Raw genomic sequence first — 16145 nt, 5'->3', positions numbered from 1 at the left:
GAGTGCTCCCCTTTTTCCCAGCGCTTTTTGTTTGCTTTAGCCCATGTATCACAGAGCCTTTTAAGTCATTTCAATACCACTCACATTTTAGGGTCATGTGGTAAAAAATCATTCCATATGCAAAACAAAATACTACCTGCAGTCCTGTGATGAGTGGAGCGCAATCAAATGAAGACAGAAAATAGACTCAATGTGAACTCACTGTCCAGATTGCTTTCAAATAGTCTTTTATTTGACCAAGGAGAGCTGTCTGCCCTTCACACACACACACACACACACGCACACACACACACACACACACACACACACACACACACACACACACACACACACAGACACACAAAACACAATACTAATCAGCGCAATCTAAATCCCCTGGGTATAGGCTCTATTAGACCATGTGCTTATGAGAAGATAATCATTTGGTGATATGAAGACACAGCACCGGGCGGTGGGTGGCAACAGTAACGCTGCTGCATGAAAATGCTCTGCTGCAAACTGTGAGCCGCCAGAGCCTTAACTTTTAATATAAGTTGTAGCCTAAAGGCAGACATTAATGAGTCCTTTTTGTCAAGGTGAAGGAACAGAGATAGCAGACAATGTGCTTAACTTTAAAGGATGCAATCACAGCTTGGAATATGAGAGTTGTAAAATGACACCGCAATCTTCTTGGCAAACAAGTGGAGCTTTTGCCCTTGACTACATGGATCGATGAGATAACTTAAATGCCAGTATCATGCAAAAAGGCCAGATATTTGTTTTTGACATTTAGTTGAATGATACGGTCAGGATTGCCCTGTGGGTATAGATAACAACTTATTACCTTATAATTCAGCTGACCTGTTTGTTGTGTGTTTTACTTTGAAATAAAGCCCTGAACACATTCACATGAAAAGTTAAAAAAGCCATAGAAAGGCAGACAGTTTTTCACAATAGTCAAAATGACTTTTTGTACACACAAACACTAGATGGTGCTGTTTAGTTATGACTGCTTACTACATGTCAGCAGCCCTGGTTTCATGGTGTCACATGTGGGAATATTATGAGCTCAGTTTTCAACATCATATTTAGGTTTTTAATCTTACTTTTTGTAAAAAAAAAAAAAAAAAAAAAAAAAATGATGCTCCTCATACATGTTTATTAAGTATTTCAGAGTTTCTCTTCACTTGCATTTGTTGCAGTGCAGCCCAAAAACAACAACATGACAAACTGTCCACATGGATGACTAGTGAGCTCAAGTAGTTTATGGTCTAAACTGGTGATTATGTTGTGCAATCCACATTGAACTGCACTCTAGTGGTCATGGTCGCTCAAGCAGCTATTTATTTTCTCTGGAAACAAACCTGAGTACAAGAAAAACATGTCACATCTCTGTCTATTACAACTGAAAATGCATTGCAGTTTTGTTGTTTTCATACACCCACATACGTGAACCAGCCTAGCAGGCTTATTTGATTCTTCTCCAGCTTTAAGGAACAGGCAAACATCATATTGTTACCGTGTGGGATGCACTCCATGAAAACTGGAAGTAAATACGCTTTATCTCTTTCGGGAGGCTGAAACAAATGAGATGGAAATGAGCAGTTACATTTCTTATGATCAAAAGATGAGCACCGTCTGCAAAAATTAAGCCAAAAACATTCAGTGGTGCATTGCACGGCCAGAGTAAAGCTAAAATTGTTCTTAATGGTTTCTGTGTCCTGAGGGATTCAGTAACTTGACAAGCTGTGGAGGCAGGTGCATTAAGTTATATCACGGAAAACACTGAAGGAGAGATGGGTCAAGTCCTCAGTCCATGTGACTTTATTCATTTATTCATAATTTGTATTAAAATCCTGGATGTCAGTGTTCGTGGACAAAGACACTGGCCATTATGTAGATGCTTGTATTTTTTCATGTTTATTATATTCTGGGGAGAATTTTCATTTTAGACAATATTTTTTTAAAGGATGATTTTATGTTCTTGTTGAAAAATCATTAATTACATTTTCACAACTTTGGCAATGAATGTCTGTATCCTGGGGGATATACTGCCCAGAGGAGGGCATAAAACAGGAGTAATCACTCACAGACATACTTGACATACTTGTGTTTTGTGGCCTGTATTCTACAGATAATCAATAATGTGAAGGTGTGAAATATTCACTACTCTTTAGTTTACTCTTAAAACTTTACTCTACTGATTAATTCACCAATGTTTAGATGTATTCAGGCAATTTGTTAACAGTTTCTACAGTTCATGAGAGAGAGGTGAAAGTCTTAAAAAAGTGCTTTTGCTACCTGATAGGATGTTGCAAGTGTTAGGTAACCCCACTAAGGTCTGTAGTATAAAAACAGAATTATGATGTTTTATTTGCAAATGTTAAAAGCTTGTTGTTTAGTATCTCCACCAGGTGTAAGCCTCGAGGGTACCATGAGATCACTTGCTTGTGTTTAGCTTGTCAGCAGCTAATCTTACATACTACTCCACCCATCAGCCTGATTCTGTTAGATGTACATTTGTGACTGTACACCGAAAGACTTCTGTGACTCACAGGTTTTGAAAAAAAATTTAAGAAACTTATTTTTTTTTTTTTCTCGTGAACACAATATCTCAAGAACACACTAAGAGAATTCCTTCAAACTTGACACAATGACCATCTGGACATGGATGAACTCATTATATTTTCACGGTTAACAGACGAAAGTGACTGTGACCTCATGTCTGTCCAACTCTTGTGAACTCTCAGGAACACTAGGAGGGAATTTCTTCAAATTTGGTGCAAATGTCTACTTGGACTCAGGGATGAACTGATAAGACCTCACAAATTCTGTGTTTGGCTGCAACTCAAGAATTTATATGCTAACTAGAAGAGTGCACTCAGGAAAGTGCAGATCCGGTCAACAGCTGGTGAAACACCTGGTGCAATGCCACCGCAAATGCCAGGTGCAGCCAGCAGAGATTTGCAAAGTTCTGCCAACATTAACACAACCTTCACATCCATTGTCCCGAGCTGAAACAAGAATTCAAACTGAAGCAGTTGATGTCTATGCAAACTCATAAAAGACTTTGAAGGAATTTAATATGAAACTTACCTCTATAATGACCTGCAACTTTAACAAAAGGTATTAAGTGCATTTTTGACGAAATGGAAGTTCTCACTATACATGTGTGATTCCAGAGAGTAACATGCTTAGAGGTGACTTGTACCAAGGAGTACAGGGGACTGATAGAGAACTGAACATTATGATGTCACATTTAAGTTGACCTTTGACCCTTTGGATATAAAATGTCCTCATCATCACACCTCATTATTTTACCCTTTTAGACATTTATGTGAAATTTTGTGCTAATTGGCTTATAAAAACATCGAAATAGGGCCAAAAATGTGTTTAGTGAGGTCACTGTGATATTGACCTTTGACCACCAAAATCTAATCAGTTCTTCCTTGAGTCCATGAAGAAATTCCCTCAAGACCTTTTTTGAGATATCACATTTACAAGAATGGGATTACTTGAAAACATAACACAAAAGAAATTAGGCTGGCAAGTCCAGTATTATTCGAGATTAGCTCCGGACAAACTGTAGGTCCAGTGATCACGCACACAGTCACTCATTCATGCACACACATGCACACACACACACACACAGAGAGAGAGAGAGAGAGAGAGAGAGAGCGAGAGAGAGAGAGAGAGAGAGAAGCGATTACATGATCCCTCCGGGCTCAGGCCTGGCAGTATGACAGTAATAACAATAATAACTATTTTTCACACAAATGTCTAATAGAATACCAGCAGTGCTAGTTGTCATTTTAGTATAGATATGTTAGAAAATAGCAGTTAATTAATTTAAGTACTTATATGTCAACAAGTCTATCTTAAACATATTCACTGAACTTGTTGTAACTTTTCATATATGGCTGCTGGTTTTCTTCATACGCAGACTTCATCATATCTCTGTGTGCTTCTACAGTAACCTAATCCTGTTTTTGTATCTCTGATTTCAACCACCCAGCCGCCAGTGTGAGCAGCCAACAAAATGAGTGTTATCAAGTATCAGTGCTGTTTTTACTGCTACAATCATGTGCCAGACAGAGGTAGAGATGATGGAGTGAATAGGAATGAAATCTATAGCGAAGAAAGGCAAGATCAGACCAGAAGGAAGGACTGAATTGAGTACAGGATATTAGAGGAAGATGGAAGGAGAGAAAATAGAAGGAAAGAAGAGATTAAGCGAGGGAGTCAGACATTCAGTGAGAAAGCACTCTAACATGTGCAACATATCACATGTGAGTCTGCGGTGGTGTTGCCAAAAAGAGGCTCTATTTTTAGGGAAGGAATGTACACAGAGGCCTCGTGGAAAGAGACCATAACAACAACAGTACGCAACACGCTTCTACAAAGAGACAGCCCCCTCTGGAACATAAAGTCACACACCATCAACACGAGAGAAAAGAGGAACAAAGTACAGGAAAATGTCGAGACATCAGATTTTCTGCTGAGATCTCGCTTCGAATACAGAGTGGGACCGCCAGACAACACATAAAGAGAGAGAAGAGAACAGGTAAGTGATGTATTTCAGTAAGGAACGAGCTGCCAGGAGAATCTGACTTGTCATATCCAGTATATGATGCAGGCATAGCTTAAATGTAATTTGATGTAAATATTAAAAAAATAAGCTTGTTTTATATTTGTCTTTCATACTGAAGTATAATTTTAAAACATCTGTTAAAGTCATATTATGTTGCTTTGAAGATTAACTAGTACTATTATATATGTTATTCAGCCCTGCATCCTACAGAGGAGAAAAAGCTGCAGTCACATTCATCCAGCTTAAAAGCCAAAATGAAACAAACACATTTTGGCTCTACATAAACACCATCGCACAACAGAAGCAGCACTTAGTCCATGACAATGAGCTCCAATCCTGCAGCAGAAATAGTTGCACAGGTTTGGGTAGTAAACTAGGCCCTAAAATGTCTGAGTGCAGCGGTGCTGAATTGGGCCCATGTGTCGAAAGGCAATGAACTCAAGCCATATAACAAAGTTAGTGCTGTAGTTATGAGTTGAACAGGTTTCAAAGTGCTTCTGAAAACCAGACATTTAGGCTGTGATATTGGGGGAAACTCACTAAGAATATTTCAGACACATGAATTGAAGTGACCCAGCTGTATGGTAATATGTTTAAGTGTTTGTTTCACTAGCCTTATTATTTTTTGTCAATTCAGGGGACTTTTTTTTTATTAAGATTTTGATTTTTGGGGCTTTTAGCCTTTCATTGATGATAAAGCTTTAAACAGACAGGAAATGGGGCTGTTGCTGAGGTCTCTTAGCCTCTGTATATGGGACGTGCCCTCTACCAACTTAGGTACCAGGGCACCTCAACTCTAGGGATTTTAATCAAGGTGGGTAATGAGTAGGGGATAATGTACAGTGAGCAGCTCATTATTGCATAAGAAACTCTGATGAGGTGGGTCCTGCACCACCCTGAAGGATTTCATTTTGAAATAATGACCCTCGATTCTGTGAACTTTCAGCCTTAATTTGAACTCTAACTCACGTAGAATGGGCAATGAATAACACAGCTTACGGGTAGGAATGGGAATTTCAAAGCAGGACACCACAGCTGTAGCGCTGTTGTCAGAGAAGTGAGTATTTCAGCTTAACTTGTTTCCTTAATCTATGATGACACATCACGGTCATGGTCGTGATCAAAATGGCATTCATAACAACATTCATAGCAGCAGTCTGTTGTTCAGGAATAATAGACTGTAGAATGCAGTAATTTACTGATCAGGATCACCATTTAATCAATTTTAAGATGTCCCCTGAATAAGAGAAATCACTATTCTCAATTTCCTTTTATTGCTCCGCTAAATCTAATCATGATTTCGTGATTGAAGTGGATGCCATATTAAAGTAGAGCTCTTAGTCACTTATGTGATAGATTACTTTAAACCAAGTCCTCAAATAGCTCCTAAATTGTGCTGAGTATGTGACTGCTTAAACAAGTTGATGGAGGAGGTTTGTACCCAAATAAAAAACACAACCCACCAAATTAAAACAAGCCTGAAAGTCAAATGATTTGACAATAACAACATGGTCTTTGTCCTCAGCATGGATCAACCAGCAGTCAAGGTCTTCCATTACAAAGACAAGGAGCAGTCCTCCAACCTGCTCCTGCAGCTCAACAGACTGAGACAGGAGAACATCCTGACTGATGTGTCACTCTGTTCAGACAACACAGAGATCCCCTGTCATCGTAACGTCCTGGTGTCCAGCAGCCCCTATTTCAGAGCCATGTTCTGTAACAACTTCTTGGAGAGACAACAGACGAAGATTAATCTGAAGGGCATCACGTCAGCCATTCTGAGTAGGGTCATTGACTATGTTTACACAGGACTTATTAGTATCACCATGGATATTGTACTGCCCCTGATGCAGGCGGCGTCCATGTTGCAATATGGCCACCTTTTTGAGGCCTGCTCAAGTTTCCTTCAGGACCAACTGAGTCCTGACAACTGTTTGAGCATGATTAGACTCTCTGAGATCATGAGCTGTAACAGTCTGAGAGAAAAAGCAAAGGAGATGGCCATGAAGAGCTTCTCTGATGTTTCGGCGTCTGAGGATATGTGTGAGCTCTCCTTACCAGAGCTCATGGGATACCTGGAAGATGATAGTCTTTGTGCGGAGGAGGAGCAGGTCTTTGAGACACTTGTTGCTTGGATCCACTATGATCCTTTATCCAGGCGTGGTGCCATCAGCGATCTTTTCAAGAAGGTTCGCCTTCGCCACATCCACCCCACCTACCTCTTCCAATTCATAGCCAATGACCCTCTGATCCAGTCATCCACCCTCTGCACTGAGCTCATAGAATCTGTGAGACGCCTGATGTTTTCCGTCACCACAAAATGCATTGGTGACACACCACCTGACTTCAAACCCCTTTGGGTGGCACCGAGGCGCTACTCCTACCACGACATGTTGGTGGTGGTAGGAGGGAGGAAGAACAACGAGCAGACCTCGAGGGAGGCCCTCGTCTTTGATGAGAAGAGTGAAAAATGGCAGTGGCTTGCCAAGCTGCCCATTCGTCTGTATAAAGCCTCCTATGTCAGCCTTCACAGTGTGTTGTATGTTATCGGAGGTCTGACCACAAACACAAAGTACAGCCAGGTCAGTACAGCCGTCTACACCCTCTCCCTCAAGACCAACCAGTGGCGGACGGCAGAGCCCATGATGGAGCCACGCTTTGCCCACCAGAGTGTCTCCTACCTCCACTTCATCTTTGTCCTGGGTGGCCTTGGGCCTAATAGACAACTGACAAACAGTGTGGAGAGGTGAGGTGGACCATAATTGACCCTTACAGCCTTTTTTTACTCTGTGATCTATTAAAAGTTGAGCAAACTTAGTACCGGACAAAACTTTAGTCAACTTTTTCCTTTCCTGTTTCCTGCACTTTGACATGCTATTTGTGGTACTTGGTTAGGGACCATTGGTTTTACACTACTTTTCACAATGCATTGTGGGATACTTTACTATTACTAAGTCCACTATATAGCATAGCCCATAATAATTCTCAACATTTCAACAATAATTCTCATACATTTGAAACTACAAAATGGCAAACTAACTATATATTGGACTATATAATGAGTAGTGAGTGATTTCAGACATAGCCAATGTCTTGCTACAAAGCAAAATGCTAGCTTACTAACTAGCTGATGATTTATGTAGATTAGCAACCTAGATAGCTAGCATTTTGCTAACATTAGCTAAGGTATGATTGTACACAAGTCATTTTTACAGGTTGCCCAGCAATGTCTTTATCCATCTTCTAAATTTGTTTTTCCTTTCAACATAAATGAGCCCAGCGGCACATATCATATCTAAGTACAGGAAACAGGAAAGGAGATAGTTGATAGTTGCCAAGTACCAAGTTTGCACAACTGTTATTGGAGTGTGTGTTAACGCGATATTTTAGGGTCAATTATCCACACATACAGCATAAAACACTCAAGAATGACAAATAATAATACATCTCTCATAATGCAAACAGATACAACAGTATGTTCAACCAATGGGAATCTATGGCACCCATGCCTGAGGCTGTGCTGCACCCTGCTGTGGCTGCTACTAACCAGAGGATCTATGTGTTTGGAGGAGAGGACGCCATGCAGAACCCAGTCAGAATAATACAGGTAAGATACAATTACTGTGCTTACGTTTTTATTCATCTATCTGTTCTCATTCAGCCATGCACTCAATCTATTTTTCCTCACCCCTGCCCCCCCCCTCTTCTTCCGTAGGTGTATCACATTGCCAGGAACATGTGGTCAAAGATGGAGAACAGAACAGTGAAGAATGTGTCTGCTCCTGCTGCCGTTATGGATGACAAAATCTACATCATTGGTGGTAGGTAGTAGCTTTGATAACGGCTTATAAAGAGAAAAAGCGCTATATCCATTTTGCTATAATTAACTGTTATTGATTTATTCCTTGATGAATTTGATAAGAGGATTACATCACTGCATCTCTGCTTGAGCCACTCGTGCCGCCCATCTCAAATTAATGCCTCCGCTGTCACAGGATACACCAGGAGAGTGATCGCATACGACACCAAGGCCAACCGGTTCATCAAGTGTGCCAACTTGAAGGAGAGGAGGATGCATCACTCCGCCACTGTTCTCAATAACAAACTCTTTGTCACTGGTGGACGTTACATCAACGGCCATGATGTCATCGAGGACTCAGACAATTTTGAGTGCTATGACGCAAAGACAGACACTTGGACATCTAAGGGAACTCTGCCGTATAAACTGTTTGACCATGGCTCCTTGACTCTGACGCATGTCTCACAGACATGGGCAAAGTCATAGCTGTGTACCTTCCATACCTGAAAGTCGTCCTTTTTATATTCCATATCTTTTCAATGTTTTTAAGTAACAACAAACCTATGAAAACAACCAGCACAGCGCAGCCCCTCCTTAACCTGTTTGACTTGACAAAGAGGGAAAGTGCTATTTTCAGCCTGCTCTAAATCATGAGATTTCACTTGTCTTGTTTAAATCCTGGGGCTGTGTACTGTTTGGTGCTCAGCTGTTAGGTCTGAACCTGCTGCTGTGTCTGGTGAACTTTTGGGTCATGGCCTGTTGCTTCAAGGAAAAATTATGAAATTACTGTGATACCATTGTCACTAAATATTCCATGCAGTATCAAAGGTACAAAGTAACAAAGTAGGCTACATATACTATATGAGTACTTAAGTAAAGTTTTCAGGTATGTGTACTACCTATACTTGAATATTTCTGACAAGTTTTACTCCCTACATTTTAACCCAACACTTGTACTTTCTATTCCTTACAAAACAGGCTTGTTAATTAAGTTTTAATGCATTTGAGGGGAATTATGATTTTTTTTTTAAATTGCATCATTGTGCTCTACCTTCCCAGCATCCAGACTGATTTCAACTTAAGTAGATGGAACAATGTAGAAAAGATGATTACTTGGTGTACATCAAGCACAGCAAGACGAAAATGACAGAAAAGACAAAAGAGGGAGACTCAGCTGTGGAGAAAAGGTGAGGTTCAGCTAGCTTTGCACAGTTAGAGCTGATAGAAAACTCCCTCAGAAGGCTATTTTTTTTTTTTTAAACTTGAGTACATTTCAGAGCCCATAGTTTTTCACTTTTTTCAGTGTAGAAGTTAAATCAGTATGTCAACAGTCTTTTTTTTTTTGTTTTACAAAAGTATCTGTACCTCTGCAGGAGTAAAGAATGTGTACTTTTCCCAACTCTGTGCAACAGTGCAAAATGAAAGCATACAAATTGAATGTAAAAATATTGCTTTAAATTGCATTTGAATACAGTAATTACTAATGTTTTTAGTTTTTGTGGTTTGTTTTACTGCTTTGGACCTATTACCCTAGTATGTTATAACGCACAACACAGTTTTGCATGTAATGCATTCAGATAAAAACTGGCTTTGAACATGTGGATAAAATAATAGCCTTAAATTCTATATTTAGTAAAATTAAATTTTACTTCATTTAAAATGTTTTTCTAATGTTTTGTACTGAATTTTTTTACAATAAAAAATCATCATATACATCAGACCTCTCTCCATCTCTATATCGCATGTCTTAACAGTGCTTAGTAAGTTGACAGCGGATGCAATCTGAGCAGCACATGTGTCCTGTTAGTGTCATCATGTGTCTGTTTTGACCCCACTCACACTCCTGTCCACACGGGACCTTTACAAGCCCAGACAGGTTTCTGACATTCACACACAGGGGGGCACAGAAGATAGTGTTTGTAGAAAAGGTATCATTTTACAAAGAACAGCCTTAAATATCACCCAGTGGGGACATGTTGAAATGTGCTTGTTCCACCTGTTCCAGGTAAAACTGAAGCCAGGGGTGCCCCAAGAAATGACAGCTGGCTAACGTGATTTTTTTATGCTTCTATTCAAACAGAAAGCACATGGCATGAACAACAAAACGGGACCCAGATGTAGTGAGGACATTAAAGCTAGATTTAAATGCCTGTATAACCAGCAAGATAGAATATTACTGGGGATTTAGTTAAGTGTTCCTGGAACCAAAGCTTAGAGGGCTGGGACTTTTTCAAAAATGACATTTGAAGGAACAACAACTGTGCATCCAAAAATGGGTACTGCAGTCCAGACAGCAAATTGGAGCAATAGACGGTATATAAAATAGGTTGAAATCCTATTTAACATACAATCTATGGTTGAAGTGAGTTGTCCCCCTTCCCTCCTCCCCAGACTTGAGGAAGCTCAGGCAGGTTGCAGGAGCACAAGACAAGTGCAACATTGTAATATAATAACATTGTAATAGCTGTCAATATAAAGCACTTGATCCTGAAAACAAAACAGCCCACTACTGTGAAAACACACTCTTGAGTTTGAGTTCAGTGACTGCCAGCCTTACTACCTGCCAGACTCCATAAATATATTGCTCATTTTAACTGTTAGAAACATTTACTCTTTCTAAAAGATTATTAATCATTTGTTGCACCCCAACAAATGCTTACTCATTTGGAGAACATTCAGCATTAATTTGAACTCTGATTTATGTGAAATGGGCAAATAATAACATAAGTTACGGGCTGAAATAGAAATTTCGAAGGAGGACACTATGGCTGTAGTGTAGTTATCCAACTTCACGTTTCCTTAATCTCAGATGACATGTCATGGTCATTTTAAGATTTATTACAGTAAATATACAGATAAAATGATTTCTTAAAGTAAGGATCAGCAACAGCTAAAGTGATTACATAATTTCATTCATCGATGACTTTCAGAGACAAGTGTCAGCCGTGTCATGTGGAGTAAACAGAATGTGACCAGGAGGTGTTACAGGAGTCTATGTACATTTCTTTGAAACCAAAAGTCACTGGGTCAAATGATTCAGTCGCTCCCTGCCAACGAATAGAGTCCAGGGGACAGTGGGTGGAGTGTGTGAGAAAAAGGTGGGGGACTGGAAACTATAGGTGATCTGGTGTTATTTTGAGAAACAAACAAGGGGGCGAATGTTACACCACGTGAGGCATGTGGTCCTGTCGGTTGCCACGCAAGCTGGCAGATGTGAGAGACAACTAGAGAGCAAGAAGCTGATGAGCAGGGTTTCACAACAGAGCATCTGAGCCAGTGATGAAACTCAACTAGGAGGAGCAGCAACAGGTGTGTGTGTGAGTGACTGTGTGTATGTGTGAGAGCGTGTGTGTTTGTGATTAAGATCTTTGGAGGGTCGAGCAGGACTGAGCAGCTGTCCCATCCAGTCAAAACATCACAACAAAAACAGGCACAGAGAAGAGGGAGGGAGAGAGATGATTCACTTAATGACCTTTTAAATTGTCTAATTTGATGCCAGTTGGCAGAGTGATGCAGTGGTCAGCACTGAGGCCCCACAGCAAGAAGGTTCTGGGTTCGAACCCAATGGCTGGCTGGGTCCTTCCTCTGTGGAGCTGGCATGTTCTCCCTGTGTCTGTGTGGGACTGCTCCAGGTGCTCTGGCTTCCTCCTGCAGTGCAAAGTTATGCAGGTTAGGTTAACTGGTTAAATTGCCCATGAGTGCAAATGACTTTTTCTCTATGTGTCAGACCTGTGAGGAACTGGCAATTTGTCCAGAATAAGCCCCGTCTCTCACCCAGCGTCAACTAGGATCAGCTCCAGCCCCCTGTGACCAATGAAAGGATAAGTGGTCATAGATAATGGATTGATACAGTGATGTCTCACATGTCCATCTGCCTCAAACATATTGATATAAAGATGAATGAGATTTATAGCTAAACAAAGATAGAAATGCAACATTTTTCTCTTTGCTCCAATTTTTCATGATTTTATTAAGTAAAAAAGACTTCATCCATGCACACAAAAAGTTTATTATACTTTATTTCTTCAAATGTTTCCTCCCCAAAAAAATCTGTGCTTGAGAGAATTGGTCTTTTCCCAATGTAATCCAACAATAAACCCTAACCCTGACAGCCTGGGACTGATCACAGTAAAAGGACACTCTATAATCTGCAGTTTGACAAAACACTTTTATTAGACATCGAACTGTGACTATTTCAAATAGGGCTTCAGATACAACCAACAAAAACAATGATGAGAACCAGCCAATCAGAGGCAGAATAGGGCAGGTTATGACTTTGCCCTCCTAGGAAATAATTTGCTATGTGTAGCCCTGTGTGAAATAGCCATGGTTCAGAGCCTAATAAATGTCTTCTTTCAAGATGAAATTACACATTTTAGATTGGTCTGTCATTGTGACCAGTCAAAGGCACACTTCTGCAATAATTATGCTGTTTAATCATCACCTCTGTCATACCTGTCAGGTGGATCAATTATCTTGTCAGATATTATCACGGATTTTAGATGGATTTTAGCAAATTTTAAACAAATTTTGAGAGAAATAACAAAAGAGGTCTTAAATGATTTACTTCAAGTCTTGAAAAGTGGGAACAAAAACAAAAGTGTTGCATTTATATGTTTGTTGAGTATATCTTGGTAAATTTTCATGTGAAATTAGCATTTCTGCTAAAGAGAGGATGAAACATATTTTATATTGATAGGCATTGTTTACAGTATGCAAATTACAACCACACTAGCCAATGCTTTGAGCTAATTGCTAATGTGCTGACATGCAAAATGGAGTGGAGTAGTGGAGTTACTGACCAACACTGCCATCCCTAAAGCCAAACAGGCTGCATAGCTAAAATCCAGGACTTTTATCTTTCCTTTTTAGTGAAGGAGTAAACGACTTAATCTTCCTAGTAGCTGGACTAAAGTCTAAACTAAACTAAACACTAACAGAGGACATATCTGATTCATCATTGTTTGTGAATCTCAAGCCTTACATCATAGTTTCCTTCTTAGTCGGTCAGTCTCCAACTGACCGAGCACTTGCTGGGACTTTCCATGTCATCCTGTAGCTTGACCCACTCTGAAAATAGACTTAATTAGACTTCAGGGACTCACAACACCATGCACATTACTGAATACCCTCTAGTTCACACAATTATACTTTTTTAGTCTTAAACTTCCACTTTTTACAAACACTACTATAGCTCTTCATGGTTAACCACATGGGGAACTGTTGAGCTATTTCAGTGCTGGTCACTTCTGTAGTGGCTGCAATTTTAAGTCATGATCAATCAAGCTAATCAGACTACATGTGCCTAATGTGCTTTGATACATTCTCACATGACGTCTTGTTGACAAAATTTAATGTGCATAATGTGTAGAGCTCTTTGACCTTTAGCATATATCAGGGTGTTACATTAAAACCTAAGACATGAAGCCATAGATGCACCTGTTCCAAAAGATTCAGCAAACACATGATCTGTAGTGAGCAGAGTAGTAATGTTTGAACGATGTCAATGATTCAAATTAAACTGAGACTGAAACGCACTTTTGCTGAGTGAGATCCATATTCATTCTATGTGAATGTCACCAAAAGACAACTAATTGTGGAGAAGAAAAGGAATCAACAGAGCCCTAGGAAAAAATGAGTTAATTTTATAGCACGACTACTGAGTAGTTTGTAACCATCAGCGATAAGTCTGCAGCATAAAGACCACATCAACCACATTAGCAGGCCTGGTCATGCTGCACACACAGGATGTGTCCCAGCAGAAGCACTAGATGAGCTGAAACACTGTCCTGCTGGTTCTTGGAAGAAGTGCACCATGTGCTGCTGCTGCTGACATGTTGTGCAGATTGTATAGTGTGTCATGAATTATGAGGGCTCACAAATCCCCCCTCCCACTGCCTCAATGCAGACAAAGCATGCACTCATTCACTCACATGGCTATAGATAAACACACACATCCTCACTGTGTCATTTCACTGAGAATAAATACACAGAGTGTTTCTCATGCTGCAAGATTTGAGGAAGTGAACTCTAGCCCTTCAGATCAGCAGTCACATGACACCAGTGTTGCATGTTTGAGGTGAGACATTAACAGAATTTCCTCAACGATGCCTTTGTTGTCCTTATTACTCTATGGTGATGATAAATCCAATACACAACACTTCCTTATCCTTCACAATAACAGTGGACATAGAACCTTTTACCTTTGTAATCAGTGTCATGCTAATTGCTTTTGAAAGCACAAGGTTAAATGACGACACAAGAAAAGCTATTATAGCCGTAAACAAAACAGATATGAATTTTGAACTTGATGCCCAAAAGATTCATAGATGAGTGTGTAACTATGTCAAGTGTTTAATTAGGCTGATAAGAGGTGACCCATGTTGTAAAAATTCTTTGTTTAAATAGTAAGAGTTGCTAGTTCTCTGAAGAATTACCAAGACGGTGTGATGAATCAAATCTCTTTACTTCATGCAGCATGGAGAGACTACAGTGTTCTCTGAAGGTCTTTCATAGTGTCTTGCCTTATCTACAAAAACAACAGTTGCTGATTCTGTGACAATGTTGATTCAATCATTCCTTCTTCAGGTGTTAACAATGTGTAAGCACAGTAACTTTTCCAAGTACAATGTTCCATTCATTTTACACTCAAACTTACAGTTATTTCCTTCCTTACAACTTAGAGACAAAGAATCCCATAATCAATACATTGAATATTCATCAGAATTGTTCATCTTCCAAACCCACTAGCCCGGACGAGCTTAGTTACACATTATCTTTAATAGCACAGTCCAAAATAAATAGTCTACATGGATCAGTTAGTGCTGTTTTGGGAAAATTTTAAATACAATAGTACCCACCACACAGACTCACACACTCACTAAATCCACAATGCAACCCAATACTCTGGAGGAATCCAAAGGATGACTTGATCTATTTATAATACTGTGAGTGACTAAGAATCAGGGGACTTTACAGCCATGTTATTTTTCCCCTTTATATTTACAGTGACATAAACCCAGCACTGATAAGCCTGGGCAAAACACAGTAATTACTTTTATCAACACCAATGCATTAGCCATTAAAAACTGGAGCGAGAAACAATAGTGTTATAGTACATAACAATATAAGCTGTGAGACTCTGAGTGGGGTCTGAAGCAAAGTCAGAAGTGGTCTGCAGTTTGACTCTTAGTTTCACTATAATAGCATACATAGAGTGTATAGGGATGTGGGTAAGAATGTAGTCAGATCCTTTACTTAAGTAAAAGTTGCAATACCACAATGTGAAAATTACGTTGCTACAAGTAAAAGCCCTGCATTAAAAATTCTACTTGAGGAAAAGTACTCATAATGCAAACGACCAAGGAGAAGCAGCTACAGTTTTAATCTTTTTGTTGTCTGTACAAAATGAAAACTATAATATGTTGAGTCCCTGGGGGGGGTTCTTGTTAGTTTTGTTGAAGTTCCAGCTTTAACATTCTCATTAGCATACATAACTTTGCACAACCTGAGTACATCTGATCAGCTGCTAAACACGGTGTAAGTAGGCAGGACATTTAGTCAACAATAATGCATTACGTTTTTTAACCAGAGTCTGTCTTTGAAGTGACTGCTTCTTCATGTAAATTACCACAAAGAGATGAAAAACAACCACAAAGATACAAAGACCATAAAGATGCACAAAATGACTATAGGGAGATAAAAACAACTAAGAGACCCAAAACAACCAAAAGGCAAGTTAAAATAACTATGAAGAGACTCAAAGTTATAAAGAGA

The 16145-nt window shown here is 39.6% G+C and overlaps 1 protein-coding gene and 1 long non-coding RNA gene across 3 annotated transcripts; one reads left to right on the top strand and one right to left on the bottom strand.

Moving 5' to 3' along the window:
• Window positions 1-4144: 4144 nt before the first annotated feature.
• On the top strand, window positions 4145-10087 carry klhl38b (kelch-like family member 38b). 2 transcript variants are annotated; one of them, XM_084726238.1, is made up of 5 exons: window positions 4145-4543; window positions 6096-7316; window positions 8036-8177; window positions 8286-8391; window positions 8566-10087. In XM_084726238.1, the coding sequence occupies exons 2-5, from the start codon at window positions 6097-6099 to the stop codon at window positions 8853-8855; spliced, it is 1758 nt and encodes a 585-aa protein (XP_084582364.1). In that variant the 5' UTR covers window positions 4145-4543; window position 6096; the 3' UTR covers window positions 8856-10087. The 2 variants fall into 2 exon arrangements, with proteins under 2 accessions (XP_084582364.1, XP_084582363.1); XM_084726237.1 differs by lacking the exon at window positions 4145-4543 and having other exon boundaries at window positions 4558-7316.
• Window positions 10088-11186: 1099 nt separating this feature from the next.
• Window positions 11187-14370, bottom strand: LOC146321184 (uncharacterized). Its single transcript, XR_014771354.1, has 3 exons — window positions 13354-14370; window positions 12099-12173; window positions 11187-12017 (listed from the first exon to the last, which is right to left on the bottom strand). It is a non-coding gene; the product is annotated as an uncharacterized LOC146321184 (long non-coding RNA).
• Between the last annotated feature and the right edge of the window lie 1775 nt (window positions 14371-16145).

Source organism: Lutjanus erythropterus, chromosome 9 (genome assembly GCF_056507025.1).
Source record: "Lutjanus erythropterus isolate fLutEry1 chromosome 9, fLutEry1.hap2, whole genome shotgun sequence".
Taxonomy (NCBI): domain Eukaryota; kingdom Metazoa; phylum Chordata; class Actinopteri; order Lutjaniformes; family Lutjanidae; genus Lutjanus; species Lutjanus erythropterus.
The sequence above is the reverse complement of the archived record's forward strand: the minus strand, read 5'-3'. Positions and strand labels throughout refer to the sequence as shown.